The sequence below is a fragment of the Emys orbicularis genome, chromosome 14, assembly GCF_028017835.1.
Source record: "Emys orbicularis isolate rEmyOrb1 chromosome 14, rEmyOrb1.hap1, whole genome shotgun sequence".
NCBI lineage: Eukaryota > Metazoa > Chordata > Testudines > Emydidae > Emys > Emys orbicularis.
In genome coordinates, this window is record NC_088696.1 from 35,962,690 (window position 1) to 35,983,379 (window position 20,690).

General features: G+C 43.7%; 1 protein-coding gene across 7 annotated transcripts in view; it reads left to right on the forward strand.

Annotated features, from left to right (window-relative positions):
* The window catches only part of GNAO1 (G protein subunit alpha o1), a 271,207-nt gene extending 250,719 nt beyond the window's left edge, over positions 1-20,488 (forward strand). For all 7 annotated transcript variants that reach the window (XM_065416742.1, XM_065416743.1, XM_065416744.1 and 4 more), the window contains 4 exons: positions 5,234-5,362; positions 6,293-6,422; positions 14,807-14,960; positions 20,301-20,488. In XM_065416742.1, the coding sequence (XP_065272814.1) occupies positions 5,234-5,362; positions 6,293-6,422; positions 14,807-14,960; positions 20,301-20,488 (601 nt within the window). The remainder of the gene's footprint in view (positions 1-5,233; positions 5,363-6,292; positions 6,423-14,806; positions 14,961-20,300) is intronic.
* Positions 20,489-20,690: the final 202 nt, after the last annotated feature.

Sequence of the window (20,690 nt, forward strand, 5' to 3'; positions counted from 1 at the left end):
AATCAGGACACAAATAAAAATTAGATGGTAGGTTTTATCCTGTTCTCCCATCTGTTGCACATCACAAAACCACCGCACAATCAGACACCACTTGTCATAACTATAAAGGGAAGGGTAACAGCTCTCCTGTGGACAGTACTAAAAATCCCTCCTAGCCAGAGACTCCAAATCCTTTTACCTGTAAAGGGTTAAGAAGCTCGGGTAACCTGGCTGACACCTGACCCCAAGGACAAATAAGGGGACAAGATACTTTCAAATCTTGGGGGGGGAAAGGCTTTTGTGTGTGTCCTTTGTTTAAGGGGTTGTTCGCTCTTGGGACTGAGAGGGACCAGACATCAATCCAGGTTCTCCCCATCTTTCTAAACAAGTCTCTCTTATTTCAAAATTGTAAGTAAAAGCCAGGCAAGGCGTGTAGGGGCCTGCATGAAAACTTCTAAGCTTATCTACCAGCTTAGCTCTGGTCCGCTGCCACCATCTCAAGAATTCCCTCCCTGGGAAGCCTTGAGAAACCTTTCACCAATTCCCTGGTGAATACAGATCCAAACTCCTTGGATCTTAAACAAGGAGAAATTGACCCTTCCCCCCCTCCTTCCTTTCACCAACTCCTGGTGAATACAGATCCAAACCCCCTTTGGATCTTAAAACAAGGAGAAATCAATCAGGTTCTTAAAAAGAAGGCTTTTAATTAAAGAAAAAGGTAAAAATCATCTCTGTAAAATCAGTATGGAAAATAACTTTACAGGGTAATCAAACTTAAAGAGCTCAGAGGAACCCCCTCTGTCTTAGGTTCAAAGTATAGCAAACAAGATAAGCACTCTAGTAAAAGGTACATTTACAAGTTGAGAAAACAAAGTAAATCTAAGACGCCTTGCCTGGCTTTTACTTACAATTTTGAAATAAGAGAGACTTGTTTAGAAAGATGGGGAGAACCTGGATTGATGTCTGGTCCCTCTCAGTCCCAAGAGCGAACAACCCCTTAAACAAAGGACACACACAAAAGCCTTTCCCCCCCCAAGATTTGAAAGTATCTTGTCCCCTTATTGGTCCTTGGGGTCAGGTGTCAGCCAGGTTACCCGAGCTTCTTAACCCTTTACAGGTAAAAGGATTTGGAGTCTCTGGCTAGGAGGGATTTTTAGTACTGTCCACAGGAGAGCTGTTACCCTTCCCTTTATAGTTATGACACCACTTCAGCATGATTTACACGCACCCACGAATTCATCTTGGCTCAAATTTTCAAAGGTGCAGAAGGGAGTTACATGGCCAAATCCCATCAAATTTCAATGGGCATTGGGTGCCTAATTCCCTTAGGCTCTTTGAAAATCCCAGCCCTTATCTATTTATCTAGGTACTTATATGGCCACCATCACCAGAGTCTGAACACTTTCCAGTTATTTAGAAACTGACAAAGTAAAATGCTGTCCCAACTGAAGTCAATGGGGATTTCAGTGGGGCCAGGCTTTCAGCCCTAATCTCTTTTTCCCTTCCCTGTAGAAGAAATAGCTGGCTCTGCAGTTTTCTTTGTTTATTGGTGTGAAGAGAGGCCCACGGCTGGAAGAGAGGTGTTTCAGGTTCAGTTACGAGTGCATGAGTAGAGTTGCGTGGTAGCTCAGTATTGCAATACCAGGGAGTGTTGCAAATATGGCTTCAGGTACTTTTGCACAGCCTTATGAGGTGCCTACAGCTGGACCAGCAGGATGTGCTGCAGGTCAGGGGTTGAAGTGTATTAGGTTATATGAGAACCCAGAATTAACCAGCCAAAGATGTTACAGGTCAGACTTGAAGTGCGGCAGCATTGCTGCGTGGGGAAGCTCACGTACTATCACATCAGTGCTATGAGTCCTCCTCTTCCATGAGCACCAAACCCACTCACAAAATCTTCAATGTACAACAAGGTACATTTAGCACAAATTGCGGGAGACCCTCAAACCAGACTCTGTGTGCATCCAAATGTGGAGGGCTCAGACTTGAACTTTCTTCCACCCAGCAGTAAATTCATATTCATTCTGGGTGACATGATCCTTTCCTTACACAACCTTGCACCATTTCTCTTCCCATCTTGGGCATTTTCTGCTAATTCCACTGGGGCCCTTTCTTCATCCATACACGTAACCCACATCAACTTCAACAGGAGTTACGGTGTGTGCAACCTGACAATGGAAAAGATCTCACCGCATGGTACAGCTGAGTGCTGAAAACACTTATTACATTTTCATCTAAACTAAATTCACCTTATTTCTATGTGCTACATTTGATCAGGCTGAATTATTTTAAACCTTACAACCTACGTTTGGGTGAGTAAATGGATCATGGGTATAGGCAGCTCAGGAAACCAATGATCGATGGATATTTTCACCTGAATGAAAGGGATGTTGATTTAATACAAAAAAATGGAACCTGTATGCCTCAGGTTTGAGTGTTAAGCCAGGCTATACGATGAAGGCTTGTAATGCCCGGGAATCAGGAGGGTCAAAGGGAAGTCCCGATCAGTGGTCAGAGTTCACGCAAGGGGTCCAATCCCCAGGAGATCCAATCCAAGGGGAAGGTACAGCAAGGCGGGGTCAGGGAGGGTGGCGGGCCCAGGTCAAACGAGGTGACAAGCCAGTAAGGCAGGGTCAGGTGGGTCTGAGTAGCAATGAGCAGGCAATGGCTCATTGCTCAGACAAAGCCAGAAGGGAAGCAGGACGTGCATCTATAGTCACCAGCCAATCAGGGTCAAGACCATGTGGCCAGCCAGGAAGCAGGTTGTGGAGCCCTGGAAGATGGCCCACCCAGGGACTCTCGTGTGTTGGTGTGGCACGATGGCCAAGGCTACTTCCCAAACACCCAGTAGGCCTGGGTTTGAGACAAGGGTGACAAACATTCCTAGATTTTAAGCCCAGAATTGGGTACAATTTTCTAAAGCACTGTGATGGGGTGGACTAGGCCCAAAGACCTGGAGGCCTCAGGGTTCTGCCACAGCCATCCCAGGGAAGGAGCAGTGGAGAGGTCCTCCAAGCAGGCTAGAGTGGCTGCAGGGGAAGCAGCCAATCAGGGCCTGGGAGGGCCATATAAAAGGAGTTGCAGAGCAGCGCAGTAGTTAGTTGCTGCTTGGAGCAGGAGGAGAAAGGACTGTAGGCTTGGCTGCCTGGAAGAGCAGCAGGGCCACAGAGTTTGCTAGCAGGAACCGGGGGAGCATTGAGGGAGCACCTGGCTGGTTGCTCGGACTGAGCCTGGGGAGGGCTGCAGGAAGATAGTGTCTCCAGGGAGGAAGCCCTGGGGATACAGCCCCATACCAGTGCTGGACTACTTAAAGACGAAAGTCCATGGAGGGCTAGAGAGAGACACTAACCAAGGGGTACAGAGATAGGCCCTGGTGGACCATATATCCCAGAAGGGGGTTGTGCTGATTAACATGCAGACAGTGGGACTCGGCCAGAGCACTGTGTGTCTGACAAACTCGCCTGACAACCATCGAAAGGGGTCGCCAGAACTAAAGAACACAGACACGTCCAACCAGAAGGGGGCACTTGAGAGGTGGGTGCCAACCCAGTTACAAGCACCTCAATGACTTAGGATCCTAAATCCAATTGTCAAAAGTGGGCTCATAAATGACTTGGGCGCTTTTCAGAATTGTACCCTTGACGATCATCTCGTCTGACCACCTTCATTATTTTTGCTCTGCTTACACCACCACCGTGTATTCTGTTTGGGTTTTATTTTACTTATGGCTTAAGGATTAGAGCAAGACACTTGGGCTCTGAAGACCTAGATTCAATGTCAATCTCTGCCACTGCCCCCACTATGCAACCTTGGCCAAGTTACTTAGGGCCTGATCCAAAGCCCATTGACATTAATAGGAGTTTTTTCACTGATTTCAATGGGCTTTGATTCAGGCCCCACTGTGCCTAGGTTTCAATGGGGATAACTACTAGAGCTGGTCCAAAAAAAAAATATCCATCAAGTTTTTTCAACTAGCCCAAATAATAAAGTGGACACGATAAAAATCTTTCCAACTGCTGATTGCAAGTAATTTCCACTACCACAGTATTTGCATTGCTACCTATGGTAGATAAAGGGAATACCACCAATACCTCAGGAACGATGGGTAGGCAAAAATGTGAAATTGTAAAAAGTTTAATGGCAACCACTGTACCTATCTCCTTACCTCAAAGAGAACATTTTGCAGACGTTGAGCTGGTTCCTAAATGAAATAACTCTGCAAGGCCAATTCAGAGTCAGTAACTTCTCCCTCAGAAAAGCCAATCGATTTGCTTCCAGCTTTCTTATTTCTAGGCAGTGTTGCACACAATTCTTTTTCACTAGATGAACATATGTCGGGCTCAGTCCTGTAAGCTTGTGCCCAATTTGAAGCACATGAGTAGCTTCATTGATTTTAAATGGATTACTCAGGTGGTTTGCATGCACTTAAGTGCTTTGCTGGTGGATTGGACCCGGGTTGTGCAGCCCCTAGCAGGATCCAGCACTTAGTGAATGGCATTTATACACATGCCGTGTAAAATGAAGCCACCGGCAGTGACATGAGACAAAATTTTCAAACTTTGGTGTTGAAATTAAGCACCCAAATAAAAGGTATTTGAAAATATGGCATTTAATTCCCTGGTCTAAGTCTTAGGCTTCTGTATATGCTCTTTGTGCCTTTCTTTTCTTTTCCCACTTTCCCCCATCATTATATCGTTATTATTTATATTACAGGAGTACGCACAATGGGCTAGGGGCTGTAAAGATACAGGAGAGGACATTTGCAAAGAGCTTACAATTTGAAAAAAAAATTAGTATTATAAGAAAATACAACAGTATTCTACAGTAATGGACCAAAACACTGCAATGTATGAGAGCTTTACTATAGTCTTCTGCACCATCATTTGAAAATGCTGTGGAGTTTTAGAAAAAGCTATTTGGAAACTCTTTAGAGCATTTTTGTTGTGCGTGTGGAGTGCCAAGCAGAGTGAGATCCTGATCACCACTAGATGCTACTGCAGTACAAATAGAAAATAACAAAAATACTTATTTCACAGATTGGAATCCCTTTATCAAGAATCATATCAAGCAGAACCTGATCATTTCATTTCCTGCTTCTGGGTTAGTGTGAGATCTACTACTTGAGACAGTGGGTTTGGTCTTTTTTCAAGAGAGGATTTTTTTCCTTAACCAAAGTACAAACAGCACAGAAAAATGAGATTGACAACAATTAATAGGTGTTTCTTACTCTCCAGTGATTTTTTTCCTTTTACAGCTACCTAGACAGCTTAGATCGAATCGGAGCTCCAGACTACCAGCCAACAGAGCAGGATATACTTCGAACCAGGGTCAAAACAACCGGCATTGTAGAAACCCATTTCACATTCAAAAACCTCCACTTCAGGTAAGTCTGATGTGAATCCACTGTTGTATTTTCAGGCAGTGCAAATATCAGCATTGTATGACTGCAACCGTATTACCTTGGCCAAAAGCTCTCCCACAGTATGCTTGTCTGACTAGCTGCTATCCTCCACCCCAGAGGTGGCTGCATTTCTGTGGGTACTAGCATATGGTATGTAAAATGGTTTGTAACTGAGGCAGAGTACACTCAGTGCACACATACCCACTCATGGCTGGTTTAGAAAAAAATTCCCTGATGAGCAGGTTGTTCTACATTTGCCCATTATGGGGTTCCTTGCCTTTTCCTCTGAACCCTCTGGTACTTGCCTGTGTTGGAGACGTGACACAAGAATAAACAGACTCTGCTCCAGTCCGGAATGGCATATGGTAAAAACATTCGGCCATTTGTTGTCTACATGGGATAGTCACGCTGATGCTCCTGGAGTTTGCCAGTAATTCTACTCTCGAGTGCAGGGCAGACGGAGGTTTCTCACACACACACACACACACACACACACACACACACACACACACACACACACAAAACAAGACTGGGAGTTCGGCCTCTTAAACCCACAGATCACTTAAGATACATGCAGATTGCTAGGGCTCTCTGGAAAGCAAGAGCTGTCCTCAGAGAGGCCCCTTGCCCATGCACTGCCAACAAATCCCACACAGCATCCAAGCCCCTGGACAATCTTTAGGAGCTTATGCTGTCATGGGTTCCCCTAACTACTACTGCCCGCAGAACTCCTCTTTGGGGAGAGAGGGGTTCCAAACCTCAGAGAAGGAAGAAGTGAGAGTCGCTGCAGACTCTGTTGCCCTGTGCTAGGAGCCCTCCAGGGATGAGTACTTAGAAATACAAAAGGGATTACTAATATTTTCCCTTTGTTAATAAAGAATAAATGAAGAGACGTCCCTATTTCATGCACAGGCTGTTCGATGTGGGAGGTCAGAGGTCAGAACGTAAGAAATGGATCCACTGCTTTGAGGACGTCACAGCGATCATTTTTTGTGTCGCGCTGAGTGGTTACGATCAGGTGCTCCATGAAGACGAAACCACGGTGAGTGCTTACGGGGCGACGCAGGCCCCGACACTTCATCGCTGGCCTATTGCATAGCCTGCCGTTGCTCAGTGATCAACTCACACTCTTATTGGCTTGTACCAAATCAATGGACTTGTTAATCACACGTCTTCCCTTGATTCTGAAATGGTGTGCAGATCCTTTCTTCCCCCAACCCTTGGAAATTAAGTCTTCCATTGCCCAGGGTGGAGTTAACCCAGGTAACAGTTTCTTGCTCTGATTAAGTTATAATGTTTTCTTTTCTCTCAAGTTGATCAGTGCAAAATGCCATGGGACATACATAAAGAGGATCCTGAACCCAGAGAGTAGAGTGATAAGCAGTGAATAGGTGCTTTTGAAAACAAACTTAAGGAAATCAATAAGCAGCACTTGGAACATCCAGATACACAAAGGTGTAGCAACACCACAAATTCCTCAGGTGGATTCAAGCTATCAGGGTAACCTGCTTCTAAATGCAAAAGAAATTCATTTTCCCGAGTGAAACGGGAACTGTTCAACTCTGGTGGAATTTGTTTTATGGGGGATGGGATTATCTCCTATAACTTCCCACTGTGATACTAGGCCTGAAAAACTGCATGGAAATTGAAAATAAGAGAAATCGGGATATACTAGCTGCCGGATGATTGTGTGGCATTCCCATTAATCTGAGTGTGTTCGATGTATGGGCATATAAAGGGTGAGAGAATAGTCACTAGCACTTTTCACCAGCTATACGGCATGCAGTAAGAAAGATACCTGTGCATTTGGGAAGATGGAATGTCAATAACAGAAAAGGCAAGAAGTTGTAGGAGTAACCAGGTTTTGTCTTGCCCAGCATTGAAGAACCAAAAGTCAGAGCTTCCTAAATGCTTTGTGCATGCCCAATGTGCAACAATGCAATGGAGACGCTATTGTCACCAGTTTCTGTAGGCAGCGCTAACATTTATTCCCTTTTTCCTGTTTGTAAAGGATCAGAAGTTAGAATGGATAACACGGTGGGGAAGGACTTGAAAAGAGTTCGTAATTTGCAGTCAATAATGTATTCACGAAGAGACTTTTTGGGCACTGATATTTTACATCTTCTAGGTCAGATTCATGAACTCTGGTGAAGAGGTCACCTGCTTGTTGAAATCCTGCATTGTATGAGTTTAGGTTACATTGACACCAGAATTTAGTCTATTAACATCCTCATATCTGCATCCCCCTAGATCTGCAGATTCGGATTGAGATTCCGAATCACCCTACTGCACCACACTCCTCCGGAAAACATTTAGGATGCACATTTATAATATCTGTATTAACTAAGAACCCTTCCTATACATGTGTTTTCCGCTTCCTATGTATCTATCCCAGTATCACAGCTATTGGCTAGAATTTTCAAGGGTCTAAGGGAGTTAGGTGAAAGTCAATGGGAATTGGGCATCTAATTCTCTTAAAGCTCTTTGAAAATCCTGCCCATCAACTCTGTGGTCAATTTTCTGTAATAACATTAGTGTCAGCTGCTATGTAGATCTAAAATAGTAGGGTACAGCAACTCTGTTCTGTGTGTGTTTGTGAACCACATGTCTCCATAGCTCCCAAGAGACACTCACCCACTGAGAAGGTGATGCCCCTTCTGGAATGGGAAATCTGCCAGTCACACGATGTGGAGGAGCATATGCAGGTTAGGAAGGACTCAATTAGCAAAAATGCCTAGGGTCTGAGGTACAGAGGTGCCGATTACCTCCAGTTGTCAGATGTCAGTTGAAGTTGTGGATGCTCAGGACTTCTGTAAATCAGGTCCATGTTGTCTCTTGTTAGGCACCAAAAAACTGAAGCTCCTGAAATTAGTGACCACTTTTAGTGCTTTGGCCTTAACCTTGGTTTACTGTCTATAAAATGGGGATAACATTGATTTACAGGAGTGTTGTGAGGGTATATTACTTAATGTTTGTTGCTCCCCACACCATCCATACTTACAGACACATCAATGACCTCTCTAACAGAGAACAGAAATACAATGATGATTCTCAATGGGAGCCTTACTAGTGTTGTATTAGGTCTTTAATTCAGACTATATTTTCTGAACCCCCAATGTAGGCAGGAACAGCAGCTTCTGTAATCCCAGTTGCACCACACTCTCTTTGTTAAGAATATTAGTTTGGGATTAATTTGAGGTGCTGTTCTGGGATTTTTTTCTATGTAAATTTCATTTCACAATTCACTCCGTGGTACTCTGGGCAACAGGAAAAAAGACACAGATTCTGATCGTTTGACGGGACAGTTGTCAGTGCACATTAAAGAGACAAGGTGGGTGAGGTAACATCTTTTACTGACCCAGCATCTGCTGGTGAAAGAGACAGGCTTTCGAGCTTCTACACAACTCTTCTTCGGGTCTTGGCAATCCTGCAAACAAACTACAACAACACTGCAAACAAAGGGCAAATTAAATGCAGATGACGCTCTTGTTTAGCCTAAATAAACAACTCCTGTTGAGTTCAAACACAAATAGTGAAATAAGAAAATAACAAAGTCAGTATCCTCGGCCCTGCTACTTCCCTAACTCAGATCTCCTATGCAAGTGGTGTGCTGAAAATACAGCAGCATCTGCTGACAGATGGGCCTCAGTCAATTTCACCCCTACCATTCTGTCAGGAACAATTTCACCTACAGCTTTAGTCACCACAATCTCCTTCCTTAAAGTATAGTTCAGCGTTAAAACTAACTGTGTAAATGGCATCGCCTAGGTCAGGTGATTTAGCCCCTGTGTGCATCAGTCACATCATCTGCCTTTACTGACAAAAATGAGCTTTTACTATTTCATGCTGGTTAGCACAAGGACAACACAGTTAAGAAAGTAAACTGGATTGTGTTCTTCCTTGCACATCATCTATAGAAACCCCGTCACTTAAACCTGTGCAAAACCATTGAAGGCACTGAGATTGCACAGATGTCACTAAGGGCAAAATCTTTATTACTGGTGATGATACATGAGAAAGAACCCAGCTCGTGTGTGAGGTCTTAAAACACGTTAGCAAAGATGGCACTTGGAAAAAATATTTTTTCCTTGTAAGCCGAGCATATCATTGACAATAATCATGAGAACTCACCATGCCATTTTATACTTTTCTGAATAAAACTGTACTTTATGTGGACAAAATTATAGTTACAATACAAGCAGTCTCTAATGAAGATCCTAGATTTCTCTCACTGGGCTCAAATTGGCAACCAGGCGTTTAAAGCAGCAGCCCCTTAAGGTCGCTCTGTCAGTGAGCTAGACATTCCAGGCAGCTTCCAGTTTCAGGCCAATCCTATCAGATGAAGAAGACTGAACCCAAGAAGTTTGTAGTGGCCATCTCACTGGAGAGCCAGCCCTTAAGCAACAAGTTCATTGTGGAACCTTGTCAAATAGGAATGGGCAAATGAGTGCAGATAAAATAAGAACTGATCCGAACCTTCCCCTCAAAGTGAAACCTTGCTTGAAGTTCAGAAAAGTTGATCATTTTTAATATACTTGTCATGACCCTTGTTTTAAAACTACGCCACTCTTCTCTGTTATCACAGCACCTAGCATGCGCTGTGGTATTTGAGACCACTGCTTTATAGTACTGTCCTAATTTTCGGTAAGGGACGCCTCTCCACTTCTGTCAAGTATCAGAGGGGTAGCCGTGTTAGTCTGAATCTGTAAAAAGCAACAGAGGGTCCTGTGGCACCTTTAAGACTAACAGAAGTATTGGGAGCATAAGCTTTCGTGGGTAAGAACCTCACTTCTTCAGATGCAAGACCCTTGCATCTGAAGAAGTGAGGTTCTTACCCACGAAAGCTTATGCTCCCAATACTTCTGTTAGTCTTAAAGGTGCCACAGGACCCTCTGTTGCTCTCCACTTCTGTATTTTCAGGCAGGAACAGTAAGAAATACATGAAAACCAGAAGAAAGGCTAGTCCTTCTGCATGTCCAGCTCAGCCTGAACTAATAATCTCATGAGAAGGTTTCTTCTCATGAGATTTCTAGACCTACATTCAAGTACCAATCCAAGCTTTGCATATGTAGCCAATCTGAACTTCCTGAATTCAGCCAGGCACTGCTCCACTGTCAGCACATCCAAAGCCTTCCTCGTATGATGGTCCAACCCATGACCTGACTGTGCAAGGCACTCCAGAGCAGAAGGATGAAATGTAGGAGTAGACATCCAGAATGCTGTGGAATTCCATTGGTTTCATACATACACCATAGGTAGAGACAGCAAAGCAAAATGAAATGTTATGCCAAGTTTTCCCCTAAAGCCTCCCATACACAGTTCACAAAAGCTTTCCTCCAAATGGTAAGATGGGTCTCACACAGTGGCCTACAGTGGGCAATATACATCTACTTAGTCCCTCACTAGGGCTGCGAGTTGCTACCACAGTACTGAATAAACAATACAAAGATGGCAATACTCAGTTGCTAAGGGACTGAGCAGCTCAGTGGACATCCTTGCCTAGTCAGGCTCTCACTGTGGTAGGTCAATGACTTTTTTAGTCTTCACAAGACAATGAAATGAAAAAAACCCCAAGGCCTTATCCAAATCCCAGGTAACGGGTAGGGGAAAAACCCACTAGCAACATTCATATACAACACTGGAATGGACCATAGCAGGTGGGGATTTTTATTGCTCCCTATGACACTTTTTAAGACAATGGTGGCATGGGATCTACCATGTGAACCTATAATATCCTCTTCAGTTCCCCCTTGTACATGCTAGAGGGGAAAAGGCAGATGCGCGTGGTACACTTTGCTGCCTCTGGAATTAAACTGTTGTTTAGTTCCTCTGTATCTAGCTGGTATATGAAGATACCGTTGGTGCCCTGGTTGCTGAATGTGTAACATGCTCACCACTTGGTGCTGTTGACCTTAGCTGTGCATTAGGGTTGGACCTATAGAAACTGGCACTCACGGAATGATATGGTCAATGTGCTCTCCTGGCTATAAATGTGCAAATTGCACCAGTCATCCATTTGCTTAGAAGCAAAGAGCAAGTTTCAAGGATCTTTGGCATCTGTAGAAAATCTAACTAGAAGCTATACAGTGGGGAGCAGAAGAGAAGTACTGATGCACAGTAGTCCGGATCAGGACAGTGGCAAGATCAGAGAAGCAATCACCTCTTCTTTGCCCCCAGAGCAGAAAATAAGAAATATCACCTGCTGCATTTGAGAACCGCTGGCAGGAAACAAGGTGGGAGAGGCTAGAAGACTGTCTTTCCTTCCTGCTCCACCAAAATGACAAAGCAAATGCATCTAGAAGTAGGCACAATGTGGTAAAGAGGTGGAAATATTAAGAGGAGTCAGACAGCGGGAAATGTCATGGTTCCCCAGCCCTTAACTTATGTGAGAACGACCGTATTTGCCCCAATCGTTACAAGAGAAGCAGAGTTGAGACAGTGGGTGGAAAGGGAAAGCTCAGGAGAATAGTGGCAATACTGAGCCAGAAAACAGATCTTAGATATTGTCGGGAGAAGGCTGTCCCAAACCCAGAGGAGACAATAGACTAGCTTCATTCACTCTGGGGACTCCAGGAGAAATGTCCAATCCTGGCACTGGAATTTGTAGGATATAAAGGAATGTTTATTGCAAGTACTGTGTTCTACTGGGGTTTGCCATTTAATTGTTTCTGCTGTATGTACGTAATGGTGAAGACTCAATGACATCAATTACTTACTCAAGGAAAGCGTGCCATTTCCCTGCACATTTTGATGTAAATTTAAAGGGGAAAAATCATCATGGGATTTTTGAACACTCTGGCTACAGTGGGAATATGACAGCACTAGCGAAAAAGTCCACCTGATGAGAAGGCCTCTGCTCTGTTTAGAAACCAAGATTTCTGTGTTCACCATATATTACCTGATGTGCTTTGACTGCAGTACTGTATAAATGCCCCTGTTTTAACCTGTTCTGATTGGTCTTTAATTATGAGACGATGAACAGAAGGGTAAGTATTATGACAGTCCGAAATGTCTGGTCTCTGATGTCCCAGAAGCCGTGTTTACATCTTGCTGTGTATGCATCTTGTTTTAACAGTTAAGGATAGTAGAGAATGGCACAAATAATGTTCTGCAACATTTGGTTAAAAGTGACTGTGTGTATTTGTGCTCCTGCCCCTTTCCACCTTCCGTCCTCTTCTTTCCCCCTCACAAAGGGTCTTAGAAAGCCAAGGGTCATCTGAACAAAGTCTTTTCAGATTTCTACAGCTTTCTGATTTTGATTCCACCTCTGGCAAAGGGAAACCGTGCTCTGTGTCTTACATACCCCACAGTAAAAAGAGAGGTCTGAGCACCTGCATAGTGCAGTACTCTCAGGTGAGGTTTTAAAAAGAAAAAGGAAACAAATGAGGGTTCAGCCAGCTAAGAAAATGGGGTAGTTCTGACCTTCTGTGCTACGGTGAATTATATGCAAGCAAACCTACCAACTCATTCACAGGTGGTCAAAAGGGTGTTGACTGTTTTCTTGCAGCGTACACCATTAAATTGCAAGATGCCATCTTACTAGCATCTTCAAGGATCCAGGAAAAACAAAAGAGTTCAATAAATAAATTAATGATTAAGTGTGTAGCCACCTCTTCACCCACGTCATTACGATACAAGCTGGAGGGGAAAGCGAACCAATTTAATAGAAGCCACAGCTTCTAATCAAAGATATGTGGTATCAGTAAAACAGTAACGTTGCAGTTCTAGTACTTCATTTGATGCTATATCTGATCACAGGTTCAAATATTTCCCTTGTCCACGGAATCATCTGTATCTAAATAAAATGTTCAGTGATCATTAAAGGATGTGCAGCGATAAAAAGGAAAGTGCTAATAAATAAAACACTGGGGTCAACGATGCAGCCACTTATGCATGAGCCTCAGCAGGAGATGTAGACAAGCAGTGGCTGCTGAATAGGGCCCACTGTACATGTGCTATACAAGTCATTCTGTGTGGCTACATGCAGATGGGCTGTGCCACACCGACCACCGAAACAATTTAACGGATGAGATTATGTACCACTTTTGTATCTAGCCTATTCCCTGTGTTCGTTGTACCAGTTGCTAGTCTTGTATGAGTGTTGGTGGACCGGGGGTGCATTCTCTGAGGTGCTCCCAATGACAAAAACCAAGCAAGTGGTCTGGTCTGTAACCTGATTTGCCTTTGATAATCCCATGACTCTTTGGGTGTGCTTCGTCCTCATTATGCCTGCTCTCTCTGCTATCCCGTTCCCGGTTGGGAGGTGGCCGCGCAACCGGCGTGCGCATTCCGGCTTCGGCCTCTCGCTCCAAACAGCACCAAGCCTCAGAACCTTCACAACTTTTCCTCGGCCGTCTGACCTTATCTAACCAAACAAAGGCCAAAAAATGAGATTTTGAGAGACCCACCAAATTTGGCAGGTATGAAGCTTCTCTTGAACCGAGAAAAATGAGTTAAGAGTTGAAAGCAGCAGGGGAACATGACACTACTGGTTGACTTTGCCGTGAGCTCCTTCCACCACCATAGACCACGTGGCGGACTTTGCAACTTCCTAACCAATACATTTAATTTCTTTTGTTTTATCTGTTTCTGTATCTTTTTGTCATTGCATGACCTATAACTAAAAAGCTGCCTTCCCCCTGTGTGTGTATTTGAACGCGTGGTTCCTTTATTGGCAAACAAGCTAATGTTCTTCCGTGAGGCATGAGCTAACATCAACGGGTTAATCTGCTGACTTGTAGTTTGGTTGTTCTTAGGTACCTTCTGTTATAGGATTTTCCCCCCCTTTTTTCTTATTTTCTTTAAAAAAAATTTCTTTGCTAGACACTTTTTGTTGAGCCATCTTCCAAAGAAGCCCCCACTAAAAAAAAAAAAAAGCAAACCCACTAAACAAAATAACAAAACAAGGCAAAGGTCACGGCAAGATCAATAACGAGAAGATGTCACCTTGCTGTCTGCTTCCAACTCTGGATTAATTCAAGGATCTCACCAGTCCTTGGTTAATGTATCCAACCAACTGTGTGCCATACACACACAACAATGAAGTGAAAAATTTTAACAAGAACATTTTAAAAAATCTGCATGACCTGCACCTACACATAGATCTCACCAAAGGGCAGAAGTAGCTTCCCCCTACATGCATGGTGCATGATCATTTATATGAGCTGAAATCCTGTAAACTATACTCTATGCAAAATAAACAGCTCTATGTAATGAAATGCCCTTGTTACTAACTGTATGTCAAATATCATAGGGATTGCATCTGTGTATGTATATGTTCACCTGTATGTATACATAAATTTATTACATATACTGTAGTTTTTATTTTTTTTTCCTCCTCAATTTAGATATTTTAGATTTCCCTACATGTTGAACACCATGCGGTCACCGTCTTTAGCCTGATATGCTCTCTCCTTTATATTGCAGAACCGCATGCATGAATCATTGAAGCTGTTTGACAGCATCTGTAACAACAAATGGTTCACAGACACATCCATCATCCTCTTTCTAAACAAGAAGGACATATTTGAGAAGAAAATTAAGAAATCTCCATTGACTATCTGCTTTCCGGAGTACACAGGTAATGAGAAACTAGGGTTCCTTTTTAAACCATGTGCACACCAATGCCCAGCAAAGAGACAGGTGGCTCAGGGTAATGGGATATGCAGCTTTTCAAATCAAAGTTGTTGGTTTTTAAGGTACATCTCAGGCAATGATGATAAAGGTGCCAATCCTGCAACCCTTAGGCAAAACTCCCGTTGACTTCAAGTGGACGTTTTCTTTGAATAAAGGCTGCAGAATCAGCTCCCAGCAGCTTCCACTGTCTGACAGCTGTTCAGTGAGTGGCCCATGTAAAATGTGTTGATTGGTTTAAGCCAAGTCCCTAGGGGACAAGTCATCACTATCACTAAAATAACCACAATTGCCACTAGCTGACCTGTTGTTGGCAGTTTCAGAGGGAAGGTCACGGCCTGAATGAGCATGGAGATGGTACTCGGCTCCCGCCTTTAGAAGCTCCCGCCTCTTGAGGCTCATTGGTTGGGCAATTTGGCAGAGGTTTGAAGAACCTGTGCTGTTTGTGAATAAGTGGTTGTATAACCACTTGGGAATATGACACCTCTCGTGAGCACTGTGATTCCCCAGAAAAGACTCAACTGGCTTATTAACCAACAAATAAAAAAGTAATTACAGCTTGATGGACACACAGTATAGAAGACACATGGCATGCCATCGACAAATAAAGCCAATGAGTCCATAGCACAAGGCCACTCCGTTTCCCCTGATTCAGACAGCCAACTCCGTTTTCATATGCCAGGCATTAATAATTAGAATACCAATACCTGGCTCTTATGTAGTGCTTTTCATCAGGAGATTGTGTGTTATGCAGGAGGACAGATTAGGTGATCTAATGGGCCCTTCTTGCCTTAAAATCTACAAATCTCAAAGCATTTTGCAAAGGAGGTCAGTATAATTGTCTCCAATTAACAGATAGGGAAACCGAGGCACAGAGCGCTGAAGTGACTGCCCAAGGTCACTCAGCAGACCAGTAGCAGAATCAGTGCTTGTTCAGTGCTCTATCCACTAGGCCACACTGCCTCCAGGTTGCTGCTGCAGTAGCCCACTGGTGAGTGTGTTACAGGTCCCTCTCTAACCCAGTCCTCAGAGGATATGTGTTGTTACAGCCACCAGTCACCGAGCTGGAGCTCTTTAGCTCAGCCCGTAGCAGATTGTCACGAGCTCTGGAGGTCCCCAGCGTCAGTCGGGGCAGTTGTCCTGCTGATACTAAGCCTTTTGATGCAGACGTGCTTAATATTAAATGAAGATGGACATTAGCTTATCCTGGAGATCAGCACTGAAGTGCTGCAACAGAACAGCATGCAGGAAGCGCCTCTTTTGCCTGACTGCCTCTCGTCTGACCATCTGATGATTGGCAACGCTTCCTCCTGCAAAGTCGGTAGTTGCGCTCTGCTGCTCCACTCCGTATCTCACTGTCTTCCACAAACCTTCATTAAAATTCCAAGCCGGCATAAAAATCAACTTTTATAGTAATGAATTATTGAGTGTGGCTGGAGACATCCGGCTGAATCAAGCTGACAGACAGAAAGGCAGATCTCTTTGTCAGTCAGCGTGGTTGCGAACCCGAGTGTACCAAGAGCATCACAATTCTGGGGCACGCCAATAAATTACAAAACAGAGCTGAGCACTTGATTCCCACCATGAATGGGCAGAGAGAATCTCTCATTCCTTCGCTGTGCCAAACGGTACATTAATATTGAGCTGAACTGCTCCCTTTGTGATTCAAGAGAAATTCTGCAGCTTACTCTCAGAGAAGGATCAGATATTTATTTGGGGATGGGGGTTGTGAGATACAGGAAAGAATCCAGCCAGTAGATAAAGCTAGTTATCTCGCTAACTAAACATTTCAGCCAACAAAGCTCAAAGTCCATCGGGGCAATTTTGAATGAACTTCTAAGGTGATTATGAATGTTTAGGCATATTGTAGAATGACTTACGTTGCCACAGAAATGCCCCCCTCTTAAGGAATTCTTATAGCTATTTCTAATTACATGGTGATGCCAATAGTAGGGAAATTAGAACAGAATAGAACTTAGTTTTATAGAGAGTCTTTCATGCTAAAGGAATCTCAATACAGGAACGAATTAGATACTGTCAAGGCTCCTTCCCCACTCTGAACTTTAGGGTACAGATGTGGGGGCCTGCATGAAAACTTCTAAGCTTAACTACCAGCTTAGATCTGGTCCGCTGCCACCACTCCCAATGGGCTAACTCCCTTCCCTGGGTAGCCTTGAGAGACTCTTCCACCAACTCCCTGGTGAACACTGATCCAAAACCCCTTGGATCTTAAAACAAGGAGGAATTAATCATTCCCCCCCTCTTCCCTTTCCCCCCACCAATTCCTGGTGAGTCCAGATCAATCCCCTTGGATCTTAGAACAAGGAAAAATCAATCAGGTTCTTAAAAAGAAGGCTTTTAATTAAAGAAAAAGGTAAAAATCATCTCTGTAAAATCAGGATGGAAAATAACTTTACAGGGTAATCAAACTTAAAGAGCCCAGAGGAACCCCCTCTAGCCTTAGGTTCAAAGTTACAGCAAACAGAGGTAAACGCCCAAGCAAAAGGTACATTTACAAGTTGAGAAAACAAAGATAAAACTAACACGCCTTGCCTGGCTGTACTTACAAGTTTGAAATATGAGAGACTTGTTCAGAAAGATTTGGAGAGCATGGATTGATGTCTGGTCCCTCTTAGTCCCAAGAGCGAACAACCCCCAAAACAAAGAGCACAAACAAAAGCCTTCCCCCCACCAAGATTTGAAAGTATCTTATCCCCTTATTGGTCCTTTGGGTCAGGTGTCAGCCAGGTTACCTGAGCTTCTTAACCCTTTACAGGTAAAAGGATTTTGGAGTCTCTGGCCAGGAGGGATTTTATAGTATTGTACACAGGAGGGCTGTTACCCTTCCCTTTATAGTTATGACAGATACTAATGGCTAGATTGTCTGTGGCTGCTCAGGCCTCCACCAACTAAGAGGGAGGAAAACAAATGTGGCTGTAAGCCTTCTTGTAGCATCCCAAGTCTGGGCCTGGCTGGGAACCATGCCAGTCCCTCTCAGAACTTAGAGGACCCTCAAGACTGTTCTAAATTGCACCAGTCACTCTCAGCCTCGAAGCACTTTTCTGGCAGCTGGGAACTGCCAGGAGGTAAGGGAACCTCAGCCACACTCCTTTTTGCCATCCGCAGCCCCTGTGCCAGCAGCCAGGAGAGGAATGGCATAGGAGTCAGGACATTGGTTCTACGTGACCATGTTAACATCTCGCTAGAAGGTAGGCGCCTCGCTCAGGACCCAATTCAGCAATGCACCTAAATATGTGCTTCACTTTAAGCACATGTTTTGGGATTTAAGCACATGCTTGAAGTTAAGCTCAGGCTTCAGTGCTTTGCTGAACTGGGACTTTAGGGCCAAAGTGAAGATGTGGATGAGAGAAGCTTATTCGTGTCCTCAAACATTCATCTCGCAAATGCCACAGAAAACAACCCACCAAAGAAACACCTGCAAGTTGGCCTTGTGGCATGGTGAAAAAGCAGTGTTCAAACGGAAGGGGGCTCTGCTGCTACATAATTCATTGAGGAGCGCAGAAATCAAACAAGAGGGTTTTAAGATCAAGAGTTGGTTACACAAAATGCTTTTATTACAATGAAGATCCAAATGTGCATTAGTTCTGCTGACTGGCACAGAACTATTAGAAGAATGCGTCCACAAAGGGGCCGTTGTATTCTAAGGCACTGTCAGTTTCTTTCTCCTTAATTTACCCATGCTTTCAACTAATCCACAATCCTTGGTAAAGCCGTGACAGGGTGACATGGGCACATTTGATCATGAGTCACAGTACTTTATCCCCTATTGCCCTCAGTGGGAGTCCAGTGGCTACTTCCTTCTGCATCCTACTGACAAGTTTTCTTTTTATAAAAAAATGCACATATTTTTATTGGCACAAACAAAACAAAACAAAACCTATGGTCAGTCCTGCAAGCCTTACAGAGGCCCCGATTCAGCAGTCTGTCTCTGCCCAGCATTATACATAAGCACATGCTCAACTTTAAGCACATGCTTAAGTTCCATTGAATTCATTAACTTGTTTAAGTGCTTTATTGAATCAGAGCTTTAGCCCCTGCTCAAGCAAAACTCAGCCATGTGCAGGCCCTTCTCTGACAACATGTAATAATAGTTCACATTTATAAAGCACCTTCAATCCAGAAGGAATCCTGAGTGCTTCACTGACTTGAAACAGTGGAATTATTCCTCTCCACCCCTGCCCAGCAATGAAATGCAGTTACCTCTGGGAGTTAGTGAAATTGCTGTTTGACGATACACAGCCGCAGTATACTGCGGCACACCAGTTCAGGACAAGAAATCAAGACTATTGTATCCAAGTTCACGTCCAAGTGGAAATGTACATCCAAAGAATGTAATTATCTAACATAGAATCTGGCCAGCAAAAGAATGAAAAAATAACATTTATTATTTTCTGCATACTCCTGCTTCTATTTAAAACAAAATCTGTAGAAGCAAATAATAGGCTTTTGTCACAGACATTTGGCTAGAGAAGAGGTGTAAACCCTTGTGATTTATTTGACACAATCTAAGCTCTATTTCCGCAAGCAGATGTCACTGCAGTGATGATGAACAATTTCTGGAACTGATTGAAAAATGGGAAATTTGGGGGTGAAAATTCATCCACTTTTTCATTGACATTTTAAACGTGAATGACATTTTTTCCACAGAAATTTTGAATTCTTTTGACCAGCTGTAGAGAAGGTAAAAAAAAAATGGGCTGAATTTTTCATGAACATTTTTGCAAACAATTCATCCTGGCTTTGAAATTGGAAACGTTGATTAAAAATGTTATCAAAAAAATCAAAATTTGGAAAACATTGGCCAGCTCGAATCGCATCCACTTTTCTGGACAATCACTGCTCTTTGGCAAGATTATACAGAATTCCTTCTGCTTCCCTCTTTAAAATGACTTCAATGCTCATTGCCCTCAACCTCTATGCCGCCCACTATCCTGTCCATTTTACTTTCATGCACGATCGTACAAGGTACCAGTAATCCAGAAAGAAAATGTCATTAGGATCACACAGTGGAATGGTGTCTCAGTCAGGAAAGCACCTGCTCCCGTGCTAATTTTACATCAGTGTAACCCTATTATCTTCACTCTTGCAAGTGAGAGGAGGGTCAGACCCATAGATTGTTGCTTAGGGTACCCAGAAAGAACTAGCCATGTTAGAACAATGATACAATGCTACTAAATTCCCATTGCCTTCAATTGAAGCAGATTTGGGCCCGATGTTTGGGACTGTTTTAAAGCGTGCTTTCCTTTCTTCTTGGCTTCTCTCATAGGCTCTAACTCTTTCACCGAGGCCGTGTCCTACATCCAATCTCAGTACGAGAGCAAGAACAAGTCCCCCAACAAGGAGATCTACACGCACATCACCTGTGCCACTGACACCAACAACATCCAGTTTGTCTTTGATGCTGTTACGGATGTCATCATCGCCAACAACCTGCGTGGATGCGGACTCTACTAAACCCCTCTCGCTGCTCTCCCCACGCTCTCCAGGAAACGCTCTCCCATTCAGGTGGAAGGGTTGCTCCATTTTTTTTCTCCAAAAGATGAAGATGAAGAAGAAATTACATAAATCCCTCCCTCCAGCCCCCCAGAACCTTTGCAGAAAATTTTGCTTTCCCCAGGTGTCTCTCCTTCCCCTCCCCCCCCCCTTTTTTTTTAAT